This window comes from Mastomys coucha, unplaced genomic scaffold, assembly GCF_008632895.1.
Source record: "Mastomys coucha isolate ucsf_1 unplaced genomic scaffold, UCSF_Mcou_1 pScaffold11, whole genome shotgun sequence".
Classification (NCBI taxonomy): Eukaryota; Metazoa; Chordata; class Mammalia; order Rodentia; family Muridae; genus Mastomys; species Mastomys coucha.
In genome coordinates, this window is record NW_022196893.1 from 31,989,433 (window position 1) to 32,006,078 (window position 16,646).

General features: G+C 50.8%; 2 protein-coding genes across 3 annotated transcripts in view; both read right to left on the reverse strand.

The window, feature by feature from the left end:
- Smagp (small cell adhesion glycoprotein) overlaps window positions 1-9,859 on the reverse strand; it is a 15,409-nt gene extending 5,550 nt beyond the window's left edge. Inside the window, exons 1-2 of one of the 2 annotated variants that reach the window (XM_031356044.1) lie at window positions 9,508-9,859; window positions 8,950-9,020 (exon numbers count right to left, since the gene is read on the reverse strand). In XM_031356044.1, the coding sequence (XP_031211904.1) occupies window positions 8,950-8,983 (34 nt within the window). In that variant the 5' untranslated portion in view covers window positions 8,984-9,020; window positions 9,508-9,859. Of the gene's footprint in view, window positions 1-8,949; window positions 9,021-9,338; window positions 9,474-9,507 lie in introns of those variants that run through there. The other variant, XM_031356051.1, reaches the window with a different exon arrangement.
- A 4,232-nt stretch (window positions 9,860-14,091) lies between these two features.
- Bin2 (bridging integrator 2) overlaps window positions 14,092-16,646 on the reverse strand; it is a 31,464-nt gene continuing 28,909 nt past the window's right edge. The window contains exon 11 of the mRNA XM_031356061.1: window positions 14,092-14,473. Within this exon, the coding sequence (XP_031211921.1) occupies window positions 14,444-14,473 (30 nt within the window). The 3' untranslated portion in view covers window positions 14,092-14,443. The remainder of the gene's footprint in view (window positions 14,474-16,646) is intronic.

Here is a 16,646-nt window from a genome sequence, read left to right on the forward strand (position 1 = left end):
AAAAAAAAATGCACACCAAGCAGCTTTCTAGCAGAGATGCCCAGGTTAGGAGCTGCCTCGAACAGTGTCAGGAAGCTCCCAGTAGCAGACAAATTACCAGGACAGTTCACAAAATGTCCTATTTGGAAAAGGGAAAAGAAGGTGCATGGGGCTTGAGGTGTGGACTTGATCCCCGAGACTCGGCTATCTCTGTCTCCAAATAGAGAATGTTTTTATTTTTTATTTTTTCCCCAGGGAGCAGCAGGAATCACTAGGACAAGAGGAAATGGGCTCAAGGGAAGAGAAGCTGAGCTGGGTGTGGTGGCTCGCAGGACAGTAATTCCAGCAACTGGGAGGAGCACTGGGAGATGGTTTGAGGCCAGTGTGGGCTACATAATGAGACCTTGTCTCCAAATCAGGAAGAAGAGAAGGGAAATGGCCCAGGAAGTACAGATACAAAGGGATCCTGATGACTGACAGCCAGAGGCGCTTACAGAACTAGGGAGAGCCCTCCCTGGCCCAGGAGGCCTGTGCAAGTAATGGAGGCCTGCTTTGGGAACCTTCGACTGGGGTCAGTAAACACACGAGCCAGGACAGGGAACCTGTGAAGAGGCAACTACGCACTTCCTAGATTCAGACTCCCAGCTTAAATAAAGTTAAGTGGGGAGTGGTGAGGCACACTTACAACCCAGCTGGAGAAGGGAGGGCTGCCTTGAGCTCAGGGCCAGCTGAGGCTCCACAGGGAGGCTTGGTCTCAAGGCCTGAAAATGTTAATAGCCAGGAGTGGTGGTGCCTGTCTTTAATCCCAGAATCTAGGAGGTGACAGAGCCACATAGTGAGACCCTGTCTCAGATTTTAAAAGTCAATTCAGTAAGTGATTATGTACTCTGTGCTAGGTTCTGGTCACAGATCAATCAATAAAACAGGCAAATTTACCTAGCCTATAAATGCACTGAGGGGCCAGTGAGATGGCTTGGTGGGTGAAGGGGCTTGCTGCTCAAATCCAGCCTGGGTTATACAGCAAAACCCTGTTTCAAAAAACAAAAACAAATCAAATAACAATAATCAAACCCCACCAGAGCACTGCCTTCACAGGTCTAAAATTTAAACAGCTCTGGCATGAAGTCCGTTTCCGAGTATATACTCAGGAAACAAGAGAATGATGTCAGCGGACGCTATCACAGAAGTGCCGTTTCCCAATCACAGGATGAAGCATCTCAGTGCCCATCTGCCTTCAAACATGATGGAACTGGAGGGAAAAGATGGCTCGATGTGTAAGGCTCGGCTGTTCTTGCAGAGGGCCAGGGCTTAGCGCCCAGCACACACATGGAGGCTCACAAACACCTGGAACTCTAGTTCTGGCTTCAGAAGGCACACATATACATAAAACAAAGATAAAGGGGGAGGGGAGGAAATCAACACAGACGATCCTGGAAGACTGCGTTGCCCAGGTAAACGGGCCAGGCACAAAGGCCAAATACTGGCTACGTGCTAGTGCACAGATTTGGAGGCCAGTCCCAGGAGACAGAGGGATCTCAGAGATGGAGGCCAGCCTGGTCTACCCTGAGCCCAGGGCAGCCTGATCTACACAGAGAGGCCAGGGCAGCCAAGGCTGTGCACTGAGATCCTATCGTATTAAGACTTTATATGATTGCATTTATATAGATTATTGATGACCTAGAATAATCAAATTCAGGAGGCAGAGAGACAATACATTTAACATAGTTTTGGTTTGGGACATTGAAAATGGGGTAAATGTCCTTTAAGTGGCACAGACTGGACAAGGACAGAGCACTTGCCTAGTGTGTGCTTGGCTCTGTGTGCAGTTCCCAGTAACACATACAGACACACAGTAAATTTTATGATTTTATCAAAATTTAAAAAAAAAACCTCTCTTGAAAAAAATATATGTTTTTGTGTGTTATGTGTAGGTGCTTTGTCTGCGTGTATGTCTGCATACTGTGTGCGTGCCTGGTGCCATGGAAGCCTGAAGAGGAGGTCAGATCTCCGGAGATGAGAGTTAGAGGAAGTTGTGAGCCGCCATGCGGGCTCTGAGAATTGAACCCGGGTCCTTTAGAAGGGCAGCCACTCTTACCAACACTGGTCCATCCCTCTAGTCCCCTTCCCTCACTTAAAGACAGATGTATAACCCAGGCTGGTTTGAAACTTGCGGTCTTCGGCTAGCATGACCTGTACAGGCTGTGTTCTGAGAGGCAGCCCCGCCCACCTGCAAGAGTAACCCACAGAGAAGACCATAGGGCAAAGAGCACGGAGGGGAGCGAGGCTCTGCTCAGGACAGAGTTGAGGCAACTGAGGAAAAACAGAAAATACACTAAAGAGAGGAAGAAGAGTTCCATAGTGGTTGCTGGTTCAAGATCTGTGGGAAAACAAGCAAGAAATCAGCAGGCGGTGGGATTTGCGAAGGAGCTGCAATTTTAAATAATAGAGGGAAAGTCCCTGAATAAAGCCGTGGAAGGTTGTGAGGGAGGCAGTCACGAGAATAGCAGGGACCGCGAGGTCAAGGAAAGCCGTCTGTAATGCTGGAAGTCTCCTGGGCTGGAGTGTGCACAGCTTGTCAAAGGTGCCACAGGGAGGGAAGGAGGGAGGGAAAGGGAGATGAAGCCACAGGCTGATAGCACATGGGCCTGGCTATGGCTGCAATATGGGCTGCAGCTGTCGGTGAGATGTGGGGCTGCCACGGGTTCATTACAAAGCTGTATTTCCTCAAAGCTGTTAACAGTCTGCTAGAGATCTTGTTAAAATGCACACTGTGGGGTCTGGAGATGCCTCAGCTGTTGCAGCACTAACCGTTCTTCCAGAGGACCTAGGTTCAATTCCCAGCACCTATGGAATGTCCTGGAACTCTAATTCCTGGGGGATCTGATAGCCTTTTCTAAATTCTTCAGACAATGCATGCATGTAACGCACAGACAACATATGTAGGCAAAACATTCATATACATAAACACAAAAATGAAAAAAAAATCCTTTTTTAAAAAATGTAGACATTGGGCTGGAGAGATGGCTCAGCGGGTAAGAGCACTGACTGCTCTTCCAGAGGTCCTGAGTTCAATTCCCAGCAACCACATGGTGGCTCACAACCATCTGGAATAGAATCTGATGCCCTCTTCTGGTGTGTCTGAAGACAGTGACAGTGTACTCATATAAATAAAATCTTAAAAAAAAAAAATGCAGACCTTGATTTAGTAGAAGGGGCTAGGGGACCCTAGAATTCCAAATATCAAACTTGAAATCCTGAGCCTACCGTATCCTGAAGAGGCTCCGTCTCATCTACGAGAGGATGAGTGTATGTGGAGGGTAACCAAGCTTCCGGGTTCAGCTGACAGCCATCAACAAATGCCAGGCCCTTGGAGGGCACTGTGGACCTGCCCATCCACCACAGCTCCACGCATGAGTGTGGGACAAACCATCACAAGAGCTGTCAGAAATGATGGCCTGCTTGGACTCCTTTTGCTGGCTGGCAACTGAAGCTGGGTTTGTGCACATGCCAGGTGAGTGTGCTCTATGGCGGGGCAGCAGGTGCTTAGTCAAACTCTTTAAAACACCAGGTGGCTGCCGCTGTTTTATGCAAATGAATGTTGGGCTGCTTGCTCTGTGGCAACACATAATTCTAACAGACTAATTTTAAGGGATCCCTCTGTGGCTGGGACAACAGGCTGAAAGTGAGAAGGCAGAGGCTGACACACCCTAAACACCCAAACGGGAACCTTTCTCCATTCACCTCAAAGCCTTGGGTATAGGAGCCGCCCAGTAAGAAAGTGGCCAGATCTCTTCTGAAGCAAGGACCCGGACAGGATGTGGGGTGGAGTCACACATGTGTGGCCTGAGTAACTGGGGGGAGGAGAGGTTTGCTCTTACCTGGGCTGGGGAAGCCCTCGAGAGGAACCGAGTGGGGACAGCGCATGACTGCCTATCAGAGATACAGGAAGTCAAGAATCTGGGGACGGGCAGTGCTGGCACACACCTTTAATCCCAGCACTTGGGAGGCAGAGGCAGGCGGATTTCTGAGTTCAAGGCCAGCCTGGTCTACAGAGTGAGTTCCAGGACAGCCAGGGCTACACAGAGAAACCCTGTCTTGAAAAACGGAAAAAAAAAAGAATAAATCTGGACCCAATATCAAGAAATGAGAAAAGATGGGTTGGGTTATGGCTCAGTGGTGGAAGGCTAGCCTGTCTTTCATGCTCAGTGGTGGAAGGCTAGCCTGTCTTTCATGCTCAGTGGTAGAAGGCTAGCCTGTCTATCATGCGCATGGCCCTGGATCTGGTCCCCAGCAGTCTAAGAAAGGCAGACAGAGAAAGTAAGAAGTCATCAGCATACTTGAGACCGGGGGCTGGGGAAGATCACCCTGACCCTGAGTGACCCTAACCCTAGGTTGGAAGGTCAGCACACACAGAGGCACAATCGATCAAGCACCTGGACTTTAGTTGCATTTATCAAAATGGGACCCAGAATGACCTTCACAAGACAGGCTCTTTCTGGCTTAGAGTTGAATGCAGAGCTGTGGTTTAGGGTAGGTTCCAGAATAAATGGAAGAAGGAACTGGAGGCAGACTATAAATAAGCTCTGTGTGTGTGTGTGTGTGTGTGTGTGTGTGTGTGTGTGTGTGTTGTACACTTGGGTATACATGTGAGCCAAAGGTCAATGTCAGGTATATAATTACTTCTTTTGTTTTGTTGCTTGTTTTTGTTTCTCCAGACTGGGTTCTGCGTATCACTGGCTGTCCTGGCACTCACTTTGTAGACTGGGCTTGGCCTCCACTCAGAGTTGCGCTTGCCTCTGTTTACTAAGTGTTGGGATTAAAGGGTGCACCACCACTGCCTGGCTTTCATCTGGGATTCTGCTAGACTGACTGGTGAACAAGTCTCAGGGATCCCACCTCCCCGGCACCAGAAAGGCAGGCCTTTTTTCTTACTGGTTCTGGCTTTTTCTGTGAGTGGTGGGGACCTGAGTGTTGTCGTTCATGCACACCATTCCAACTCCCACCCCGTGTGTGTGTGTGGGGGGGGGGAGAGAAAGAGAGAGAGAGAGAATGTGTGAGAGACAGACAGACAGACAGACATTGTACTATGAAGCCCTGGCTAGCCTCAAACTCCTGGAAATCTGCCTGCCTCTGTCTCCCAAGGGCTAGATTTAAAGGAATGCATCACACGTAGCTCAAGGTATATATGGAATTTTTCTGACAAGGTGGGTAAGGAATAGAGGTGCTGCAGGAGCCTAGAGGGAGAATGGAGAAATGCCAGCAGGTTTGGGTACAGATTCCTGAATGACTCAGACAGAGCAAACACCTGATAGGGTGTCTGGTGCCATGTTTCTGAAGGGATAGGATCTAAGCAGCAGCAGACAGCTGACCCACTGTCCCAGCAATTAGAGAACTGGGGATGTGGGTGCCGTGGCCACCGCCAGCAGGAAACAGGGAGATGGTGGAGGAGGTAGAGACCTTCAGCAGGAAATGAGAAGATGGAAGAGGTGGAGCCTTGAGCAGCTCTTTTCTGGGAACACTGATCAAGGTGGTCTTTGAGAATAAGGATGAACAGGGGGCTTACGGAGATTTAAAGGTTGGAGGTGAGGGCGAGGTTTATCCAGGGTAGTGTGACCTTTGACCTTAGGTTCTCTGTAATCTTTAGCTGCCATTGAATCTCTATTGCAAACCACACCAGGTCCACAGCCTCCTGAGTGCTGTGTTGTACACATGCACCACCCCACAACAACAACAAAGCAATCGGAATCCAGGAACCCTGGCACCAAAAGGAGAGATCTGGGCTGCAGGACACCGGTGCTTGTGGGGGTCGCTTGTGGAAGGCTCTAACTTCGATCCCCAGTTCCTGCCAGTTTTCCCAAAGAAACAAACACTCCCTCTTCCCTTCTGAGCTTCCAAGAAAGGTCGCACTTCAGAGTAGGGTAGGTGGCCAGGGTAGCGGGCCACAGCTTGAAGGCTCCGCCCAGATCCTAACCACCACTGGGCCTTCAGATCCCTCACACAGCTTGCTTTGTGTTGACCCAGATACCAGCTGATTCCTTTGTACCTCCTGTCTCCAGAGCCGCCAGTTCTCTTATCGAGAGGAGGCATCAGATCCGTTGCCACCTGAAGCTGCCAACCTGCTTATTTGCTCTAGACCTGCCAGACAGGGTCACCCGCACAGCCCTCTGTCCTTAGGAGTGAGCGCACACTGGAATCCCTCCCCCTGCCTCGCGGGGATCATCTGCTGTGACTGTAGCTGGGTGAAGGAGACCTGGAGAGCAGCAGACAGACCATGACCGAGAGAACGCACCTTGGGAATCGCTTGGGCACAGGCTCTGCAGCTTCTGCTCTGATCAGCCTGAGGACGGGAAATTTTCTTTTCTTTTTTTCTTTTAAACTGGGAAGTTTTTTTTTTTTTAATCAATGAAAATCTCTTAACTTCTTCAAACTCAAGATTTTTGTTTCAATACAATGAGAATAAAACCTCAGTGTGGTGAGAAACTTGTTCAGTGGAAAGTGCTGAGTGTCTAGCATGCAGTGAGGGTCACATGGAGGAGGCCGCTGTGTACACTGGGTGGCATGGGATGGGATTTACCTGGTGGGGTGGCCAGAGCTCCTGAGACAGGGTTCTATTCTGATTGTCCGCACATGGCCAGCAGCTTGGTCCACAATAATCTCAGAGGCCTATGAAAATGCCTTTTAATGATTTTATTTTAGTGACTTTAAATTTCTTTTAAAGTCAAGGTAATGAGCTTTTAAATAAGATAATAAGATTGCCGTATCAGTCAATTAATTATTTATTACTATATCTTCATCCATAAGTACTCATTATTATAGACATTATTGTATTAATGCTATATAGAAGATCTTATCTTGGAGACACTGAAAAACTCATTTTAAACTGTTTAAAAAACAAAACAAAACAAAAACAAGGGAAGAGCAGGAGACAAAGGTATCAAAAGCCTGCGAGGCCAATGGTGCAGGTGATCCGGCACTCCTGAACTAGGGGATCCTGACTGAGGAGGAAGGATTGGAAGGGAACAGAGCAGGAAGGTGAAGTACAAGCTGGGGTGCCCAGGAGTTGGGTCCTGCACTCCATGCTGCAGGGAATCCTGGCTGATCACTAGCCTGTCTCTTGTGCTTTGCCTGGATGTATGTTTGCTCAGACATAGTGGGCAGGAAACTGTATGCTCTGTCCTAGAATTCCACGCCCACTCAGGCCACTTGTTGAACCAAGAACACAGAACTCAGCAACAATGTAACACTATGATTTAAAGACGTGCAAGGAGCCAGTGAGTTGGCCTGGAGGTGAAAGCACCTGCTGCCAAGCCAGACCCCTGAATTAGATTCCCGGAACCCATATGGTGGAAGGAGAGAACTGACTTCAGAAAGTTGTCCTCTGACCTCCACGTTGTGTGTTACGGCACGTGGGAGCTGAGAAGGCGGGACAGACAACATACACGTGCACACAGACACACATGTATATGTACAACATCAATAAATGTTTAAGAAATGGACATAGTCTCCAACAAGACACCTTTCCCCAGATGGCCAGGTGACCAACAAGCACACAGGAATGTGCTTGGACATCACTAGTCACTAGGGAAACAAAGTCAGGAGACACCATGTCCTACCCACTAAGACACTAGTATCATACTTGCCCAGAACAACACGTGTTAGAGAGGATGTGGAGAAATCGGAACCTTGTGTGTTTCGGGTTGGGGATATAAATAACACAACTACTATGAAAAACTCTATCATGGTTCTTTAAAAATATATAAATTGCCATATTAACAACAATTCCCCTTCAGGATGTATATCCGACAGGATTGAAAGCAAATGCAAACGGCAACTAGATACTGACTCCCGTGTGCTAAACAAATGTGTGGACTACTACTCAGACTTAAAAGGAAGGAAAGTTTGACATGCTCCAGCTTGGGGGATCCTTGAGGCACTGGGCTAGATAAAATAACCAGACACAAAAGGGTAAACACGGAGCCTAACTCATCCAGAGACTTTGTTGCAAAGCTCACCTCCCCACTCACCAGCCTGAAGGTCTGTCCTCCATTGTCCTCAATTTCCCTTGCCTCACCACTTCTCCTCAAGTAGAATCTGAATCACCTGCCCCCCTAGTTCCAGGAGAAACTGCCTCAGATTTCCCTCCCCGAACTTCATATCAGCAAAACTAGTGGCACTTGAAGTGGATTTTTGTTCTCGTGGGGAAAAACCAAAACCAAACCAAGTCTACTAGTAAGACAACACAGGACTATAGATCACAGGTTTGTTCCTCCCACACCCAGGCTGGCACAGGGTGAAACCAATTAGTATGTAAATATCTGTCCAACTGCCAGATCCAGCCTGATTAGGACAGGAAAGGTGCGACTCAATTCAGCACCTGGCTCCTAGAATTTTTAAACACACCCACATCAGTCTTTCTGTTGGGGTCTTAGGTAGCTCAGGCTAGACTTGAATTCACTATTTAGCTGAGGATAACCCTGAACTTCAGGTACTTCCTGCCTCTATCTCCCAAGTTGCAGGGATTGCAGGCACAGGCCATCAAAATGGGTTTCATCTTACAAACTCATTCCGTACAGCGGACTGAACCCATGCTTGGAGCTCTCTCTTCAATTAAGCTAAGGCCCGAGCCCTCCCAGTTACCTTTATAAGATTCCTTTTCTCCTTTAACTACTGGGGTGAACGTAAAAATGTCTCCTTTGGGCATCAGAGAACTTCCTGAGCCCAGGTGGCTCTCAGCCTGGAACTGGCCGGGTCCAGACTTGAGAGTAAAACTGCTCTAAAGAATTTACTGAAGTTGAATTCTGTTTCCTTGGAGCCTTTTTCTGAAGGAGGGCCGGCGACGGGAGGTTGGTAGGGGTAGGGTGGGGTGAGGATGGGTGAGTCTTCCAGTCTACACTGAGTGAGGCCTCGCGGAATTCCACGGCATGCTCAGGAGTGGGAATTCTCCAACAGTTCCCCTGCTCCATCACCTACCTTCAGGAGAAGGTGTGGCCGGTAGGCTGTTCATCGTCGCAGAGGGCAGACTATCTCGTAGGGAAGTCTATCTGTGGGAAGAAGGACAGACAAGAATGAGGTGGACGGGCTCCTAAGGTTGCAGGGCCTTAGGAGATCCCCAGCTCCTGGGTTGGAGATCCCAGGAGAGCCTCGGGCGCCAGGTTTTCCCCGAGTCTCTTCTTAAAGATATGTCCCCTCTCTTTCTTTCGGTTCTGATCAGCTTCCATAAACAAATCCTTCCTCAAGAGCTGACCCGGGTCGCGGGGGACCGGGGAGCGGTGGCGTTGGTGACCCTTCCCCCAGGCCTGGGAAAGTTAAGCAAAGGTCGGGCCGGTTGCGCCCGTGCGCGATCCGGGTCCCTCAGCCACCTGCAGCTGGGCTTCCAGGGCCAGGAGCCCCGCAGAGCCGTCCGCTGGGCCCGCCCCGCTCCCCGGGAAGCCCCCGCGCCCCGGCCCCGCTCCCCGGCCGTCGAGGGTCCCCGCAGCCGCGCGGTATCCGGCCGGGTGCGAGCTCCGGGCTCCCGCGCGGCGCGCTCACCTTTCCAGTCCGATGGGCGGGCAGGGCCGGGCGCCGCGCGTCCTTTTGAACTCGCCGGGGTGGGAGCGGCCGAGAGTCGCCCGGGCCGCGCCCGGGACCCCGCGCCGAGCGGCCGCCGAGCCCGGGCCGCGGTGGGAGGGACAGGAAGGAGCGCGGGGCCGCCCTCGGCAGGTTCCCCCGGGAGGAAAGGCCGCTGTCCGGAGCTGCTCCGCCCCCGTGCCCGGCTCTGCGGGGGTCGGCAGCGCCCGCGGGACGGCGAGCGGGCGAGCGAGCGAGGGGCGCGTCCGCGGGAGCGCAGTCCGCGACGGCCTGCCGGGCGACTTAGCCGAGCACCTCCCGGGGCCACCTGGACCTTCCGCGTGCGACCTTCCCAGGAGGCGGTGGAGCGTGGAGAGGGGAGGAGGTGTGGCTGTGGGCTGTTCAGGATTAAAAGCCCCAGCGCAACTGCTTGCCAGCTGGGTGGCTGTGGGCACATTCCTGAACACCTCAGTAGTTGGCTTCCTCATCCCTAAAATGGGGACTGAAAGTGGCAATTCCTGTAAAGTCGTTTTACAACCCTGGTCCTAGCCCGAGGCTTGCGCCTTGATTTAAATATTCATCAGTGTTGTACTTTAGCTGCTTTTGACTCTCTCGTCAGTGACAGGAAATGCTCCCAAATTAACTAGAGGAACTCGGTGACTAAGAGGATGTAATTCTATATAACACGGGCTCTGGAGTTGGTCCCGCTGTGTAAAGCTAACACTGGTTACTTCTGATTCTCTGGGCAAAACTTTGTGAACTCGGAGCAGTACTAGGCAGTGAGTTGCCTTGAACCTCACCTGGCACATGACACGTGCTCAATAAACACTGGCCAGCGCCATCTGGGCTACTCACTAAGGGTCGGGCCTGACCAACCACACTTGACTTTCAGAAGTGACTTTTTTTTTTTTTTTTTTAATGTAACCTTTAAAAGTTTGCTTCGGGAGAGAAGGGTTAGCTGGAGAAAGGCTCCCAGCAGTTCACAGCCTCCTCAGATGGGATCTCGATGCCCTCTTCTGGCCTCCACCGGCACCGGCAGGCACACTTGAAGCTATTTGCTGGGGCTGATGAGATGGCTCAGCCAGTGAAGACACCTGCCTTGTAAACCTGACAACTGAGTTCAATTGTAGAACCTGCATGAAGGTGGAACGGCAGAACCATCTCCACAAGGTGTCCTCTAATTCCCACGTGCACGCGAGCGCGCGCGCGCACACACACACACACACACACACACACACCCTGTAAGAGCACACATAAATAATATTTTCTTTTTTCTTTTTTTGGGGGGGGGAGACAAAGTTTTTCTGTGTAATTCATAATAAATATTTCTCAAAGGTTTGCTGATACATGATAGGTATTTTAATACACTAAAAATCAGAAGGCTGCAGGGGAAAATAAAGGACTCACTGTGCACACATTGAGCACCAGATTTGGCAAACAGTAGGAGATTTGGTAAGTAGTGGTATACTGTGCTCTCTAACATACCCTAGTCATCAAAATGGATGTTCGTAGAGTTCTCTGCAGTGCAGGCTGGCCTCAGGTTCAGTCCCTCTGCCTTAGCCTTGGTATCCTGGGACGACAGGTTGGCACATCACACCCAGCCCATGCTCTTACACAGCCTGTCAACACTGTCCTTCAGACTCTGGGGGCAGGGACTGGAAGATACATCTCCGTCAGACCTCCATAAGAAGTCAAGTGCATGGATGACAAACACAGCCTCACGTGGACGGTCAGTGTTCTCCAAGGGTGAAATGCAAGCTCCGGAAACTGGAGCAGCCATCCTTTTGTCAACAGAAGTCCAGGAGCCCCAGGGGGGGGGGGGTGGCAGACGGGAGACAGGTGACATTTATCTTTGCCTGGCTTTACTGGCTTCTTTGTGCTTCTACTAGGGTGGCAGCCTTCTGTGTCCCTCCTCGCCTTTTTCCTGTATGATGTCTGGGCACAGTCGAGTTCCCGGCTGAGACTGTCCGCACTGCCCAGGCATGTGGGACCTTTCCTGTCTCCTGGACACTTCAGCAGGGTCACAGTCACTTACCACTCTCCACTCCAGCTGCGCCTCTGTTGTAGCAGTTACTGACAGCTCCCTCCCATTAGACCGGAAGTCCTACAACTTGGCCAGGGCCCACTCCCCCAAAGAGTTCCCATTTTACTGGTGGGGGGAGGGGAGAAACAAGAAGACAAAGACAAAGCTAACCCCATAAGCAAAAGGCTTGAACTGGGTTTCTCCAGATTTTTTTTTAAAACCTTTTAAAGATTTATTTATTTGAGTACACTGTTGCTGTCTTCAGACACACCAGAAGAGGGCATCAGCTCCCATTACAGGTGGTTGTGAGTCACCACACAGTTGCTGAGAATTGAACTCAGGAAGAGAAGTCAGTGCTCTTTAACTGCTGAGCCATCTCTCCAGCCCCAGATTTCTAAGACAGCACCTCATGTATCCCACAGTGGCCTCAAAACTTCCTATGTATCACATAGCAAAGGATGACCTTGAAGTCCTGATCTTCCCACCCTCACCTCGGAGGGCTGATCTTGCAGGTGTGTGCCACCCTGTCTGGTTTATGTAGTGCTGGAGAATCAAATCCAGGGCTTCGAGGATGCTAGACAATCATGCTACCAACTGAAGTGCCCATGCAGCCGAGGGTTTGTCAGATGGTGACGTGGGGCAGAGGAGCCTATATTCCCAGCCTGTTCTTACCCTTCCATGACCCCTTAGTTAGCCTGGAGTAGTGATCCTGACTGCCACAGGAGGAAATGCCTGTTGGAGAGCTAGTATGAGCTGGCAGTGGGTTATTTGAAAAATCTCTTGGGACGCACCCTCCAAGAACTACCGGATAGAGAGAAGGACATTCTTTTGAAACAAGAATAGGAGGGTTTGATTTCAGAAGAAAATTATCCCTAAGGGTTTGGGTCCAGGAAGCTGTGCCCTGATGTGGATCCTCCATGGCGTGTGCTTGCTTGCTTATCCTGGTGGCCCCTGTGTGTGTGCCTACACGTTCATCACAGGGCCAGGAAGGACCGTCCTACGGAGGCATCGGCTGGATAGAGGCTGCCTCATCTGCACTCAGTGCCTCCTGTGTATCAGAGGGTTTGGGAAGAATTGATTAAGGAAGCATTTTCTTGATGGATAACAGTATACTGTACACAAAAGTAGGATGGAAAACTCACTCCCAGATATAATAAACAGAACCCCAGCTCCTATGTGGATGTACTTACTGGAAAATCCTGTGTGTGCCTCAAATTCTTTGTGTCCTGCATTAGGGGACTGTGGGCCCTCTAGAATTAGTATTTATAGCTCAGGACATGATTGATGTACAATAAACAGTCCATAATAGTGCTGTACAGTTGGATGAGCCTCCGCCCATGTACACACCCATCCAATGACCCTCAACAGTAAAAATTATGGTGGTTCATAATTACTATCAGAGGCCCTCCTCGCTCCCAACCCACCACCTTCCTGTCAACATAGACACCATGTCATGTTGTCCCCTGCCCTAGTAGTGGCAGGCACCATTTCCACATCCCTGCTGTTGGAAGGGCACACTGTGCAAAAGGAACGAGCAGGTTCTTTCTCCAGCGTACATGGATCTGGAGAGGACGTGGCAGCCAGGCAGGGCCTGCCGTAGCTGAGGCTGGGCAGCAGATCTCTCCCACTCCGTGGATTCCCCAAGCTGGTTGGTCTTGTCTTTCCTGTGCCTAGCTGCTCTTCCAGCAGTTCTATGAACTGCCTACCTGCAAGGGTAATCCTCTATGTCTTCATCCCCTCCATTCCCCTCTGGCAGCCAGAGGGTCCAGATAACTAAGGTTCCCTCTGTAGTCAGCTCCAGAGAGTGACAGGGCCAGACTCCCATTTCTCACCAGTGTTCATTTACCGTGCATTCTCCTCTAAAGCAGGTCTGCTCAGCATCCTCACCGCTGGCACTGTGACTCTGTACCTAGCACACGGGAGGGTCTCACTGCATGCTTAGGAATGACTGGTGTGACCCGTCAACCGTACTGAGAGCAAAGGGAGGCTGGGCGGGGCAGCACACACTTGTCATCTTAGCATGTGGAGGCAGGGGCAGAAGGACACTAGCCAACCAGGGCTACATGAGACCCTGTTTCAAAATACCAAAGGTGAGGGCCAGGGGGAGGGAATGGGAACGGATGAGCAAGAACAAAGGCAGAGCAGGTGACAGGGCTTCAGGGCCACTGTGTTTTCACAACAGTTTGCTCTGACAGCAAATGACCTTGCTTGGCCTGGGACTTTTGACCCTGTGATTAATGCCATCCTGGCCATATTCCTGTCTGTGCCTCCCACCCCACCCTACCCTGTCTTTCACAGCCACATCCATCTGGTTCAGACCTTCATTCACAGGGCACCAGGCTACAGAGATGGCGGGGCTCCGGGGGACAGCCCTTTCCTACAGTATCTGCTGCTGTAGGAATGTACCGAGATGGGGAAGCACTCAGAAAAGCACTGGACATTGGTGACTGGGGGTCAGGTGAGTGACTTAAAGTCTTCTGAACCTGGGCAGAGATCATTACCTGTCTAAGTGGAAAATGGCTGTTCAGGGCAAGACTCCGAGGTTAGTCAAAATCGTATTTTATTTAGTAGTGAAAAATGTTTCGCTTTAACTCTTTGCCAAGTGAGTGGCTAGCTGGACACATGTCCTCTGAATGTGTGGACATGCCGACGGAAGCTATTCTTTGGCAGTATTACAGCCCTGCTTCTGTTAGTACCACTCAAGCCTGTGGTAAAATGTTCCCTCTGTGTGGTGCCCTCCTCCCTCAGGCTAGTGCAGACTCCAGCAATGGCGGGTGGGTCTCTGAGGGCGCGTGTTCACACTGCCTGAGAACGGGGCTTGGATGTGGCTTGTACCCTTGGCCCTCTGCTTGAGAAACTTCTCTGGGCAGAGATTAGGTCCTGGGCAGTTTCTCTTCAGAGTTCTGTGTTTTCACTTGTCAATACCTGGGGGAGGGGAATACACGGTTCATTAGATGCTGGCCTCCTCAGGAGCCGTTAAACCTCAGCTTCTTTCTCTTCAGCAGTAAGTCATGTAGCGCCTACAGCACTGGCTGCTGGGGTGACTCTGTGCATGGCATCAGCGGCAGGATGTGCAGAGGACAGGCCTGCGCCTGTCGCACTGGCAGCAGCCATTCTAAGGGGTTGGCACCTTTCCCTAGGAGGACAGCTTAGGTGTTTCTCCAGAGTTGAGTAATCTGTGGCTCCGCTTTCTATGACCATTCTGGGTCACCTGAGTTTACTGTTAGTATGTGTGAGTATGTTTTGCATGTTCCGTGTAACATCACTTTTTAATCAAGTATAGACAGGCTGGGGAGAACCCAGGGGAAGGCTGAGCAGGTAAAGTGGGGTGCTTGTAATCCCAGCACTCAAACTAGCTATGTGGCTGGCCAAGGGCGGCCTTCACCTGCTGACCTTCCTGTCCCCTCCAGGTGCTGAGATTACAGGTGTGTGTCACTGTGCTCAGTCTGTGTGCTGCTGAGGAGTGAAGCCAGGGCATGCTGGGCGCGCGCTCTCTGACTGAGCGGCATCCCCAGGCCTCCAGACTTCTTCCCGAGGCTCGGGTGCTGTTCTGGTGTTTTCTCTAGGATCTGTAGGGAGGTGAATCTCGGGGCTGTGGTCCTACAAGGGCAGCAGTTCTACCATGGAGAGAAGCTCAGCTCCCTGGCTCTCCATGGAAGGTCTCCAGGTTTTTAAACAATACAAAGGGCAAATACCTGATACTACTTCTCTGAGCTCTTCTCTGTATTGTTTTACAGATTAATTTAAAAAAGAAGAAAAGATTTTGAAGGAGTCATGGCTTGCAGGCCAGAAAGTCAGGTCTTTGGATTGCAGATGTTGCTCCTCGACCAGACACACCTTGTGATTGTGATCTGTGTGGCTGGCTCTTGTATACATACAACTACTACTGATCACTTTTAGACTGACTGTCCTCAGGAGTACACTGCAGCTCTTACTTCTAAGTGACCCTAAACCACAAGTGGTCATTGAACTGGAGAGGCAAGAGGCATGATAGTTTCTTTGGTGTGTCTGTGTGTATACACACATGCATGTGTATGAGTGTGTATGTGTATAGAGTCAGAAGTCTGCCTCTAGCAACTCAGTCTTTGAGAAAGAGTCTCTCCCTAAATCCAAGTCTCACAGTTTTAGGTTTGGCTGGAAGCCCCAGTGGTTTTCCTGTCACCCCGTTCTACCTTTCCTGGAGCTGGGGGCTCAGGCTCCATGTGATTCCCAGATTGCTATGTGGATGCAGTATTTGAACCCCAGTCCTCAGGATTATAGAGTAAATACTTTTAACTGTGGAGATCTATCTCCAGCTCCTGATCTGTCTGGACAGGGTCTCATTTGGTCTCTGGAGTGGCTTTAAAGTCACCACAGAACTGAGGCTTCAACTTCTGATCCTACTGCCTGTACCTCTGTGGTGCTGGTGTTATAGGCCTGTGCTACCATGCCTGGTTAATGGAGGGCTAGGGATCAAACCCAGGGCTTATCTATGCCGGGCAAGGACCTAACTGATTTTTAGCAAGCTCCCAAAGCCTTGTTTACTGTCTTAGCCCACTTCCTAGGGAAGAGCCAGGAATATAATATGAGCGTGCTCAGTGACTGGTTGGTGAGTAAATCCTAATGCTGTCTTGTCATCTTTCTCACTGTGGTCCCTCTACAATGCACACGACCACAGATCATCTGTCTCAGCTCCACATCAAGGGAGGACGACCGTTTTTGAAGGCAGCCCATTCTGTTATGCCTTCCTCTCAGCCCTCTATGCGCCCTGCTTTCCCTCCTGTCAGCCCCCTGTGCGCCTGCTTTCCCTCCTGTCAGCCCTCTGTGCGCCCTGCTTTCCCTCCTGTCAGCCCTCTGTGTGCCTGCTTTCCCTCCTGTCAGTCAGCCCTCTGTGTGCCCTGCTTTCCCTCCTGTCAGTCAGCGGTCTGTGCACCCTGCTTTGCCTCCTGTCAGCCCCCTGTGCGCCCTGCTTTCCCTCCTGTCTGCCCTCTGTGCGCCTGCTTTCCCTCCTGTAAGTCAGCCCTCTGTGCGCCCTGCTTTCCCTCCTGTCAGCCCTCTGTGCCCTGCTTTCCCTCCTGTCAGCCCTCTGTGCCCCTGCTTTCCCTCCTGTCAGCCCTCT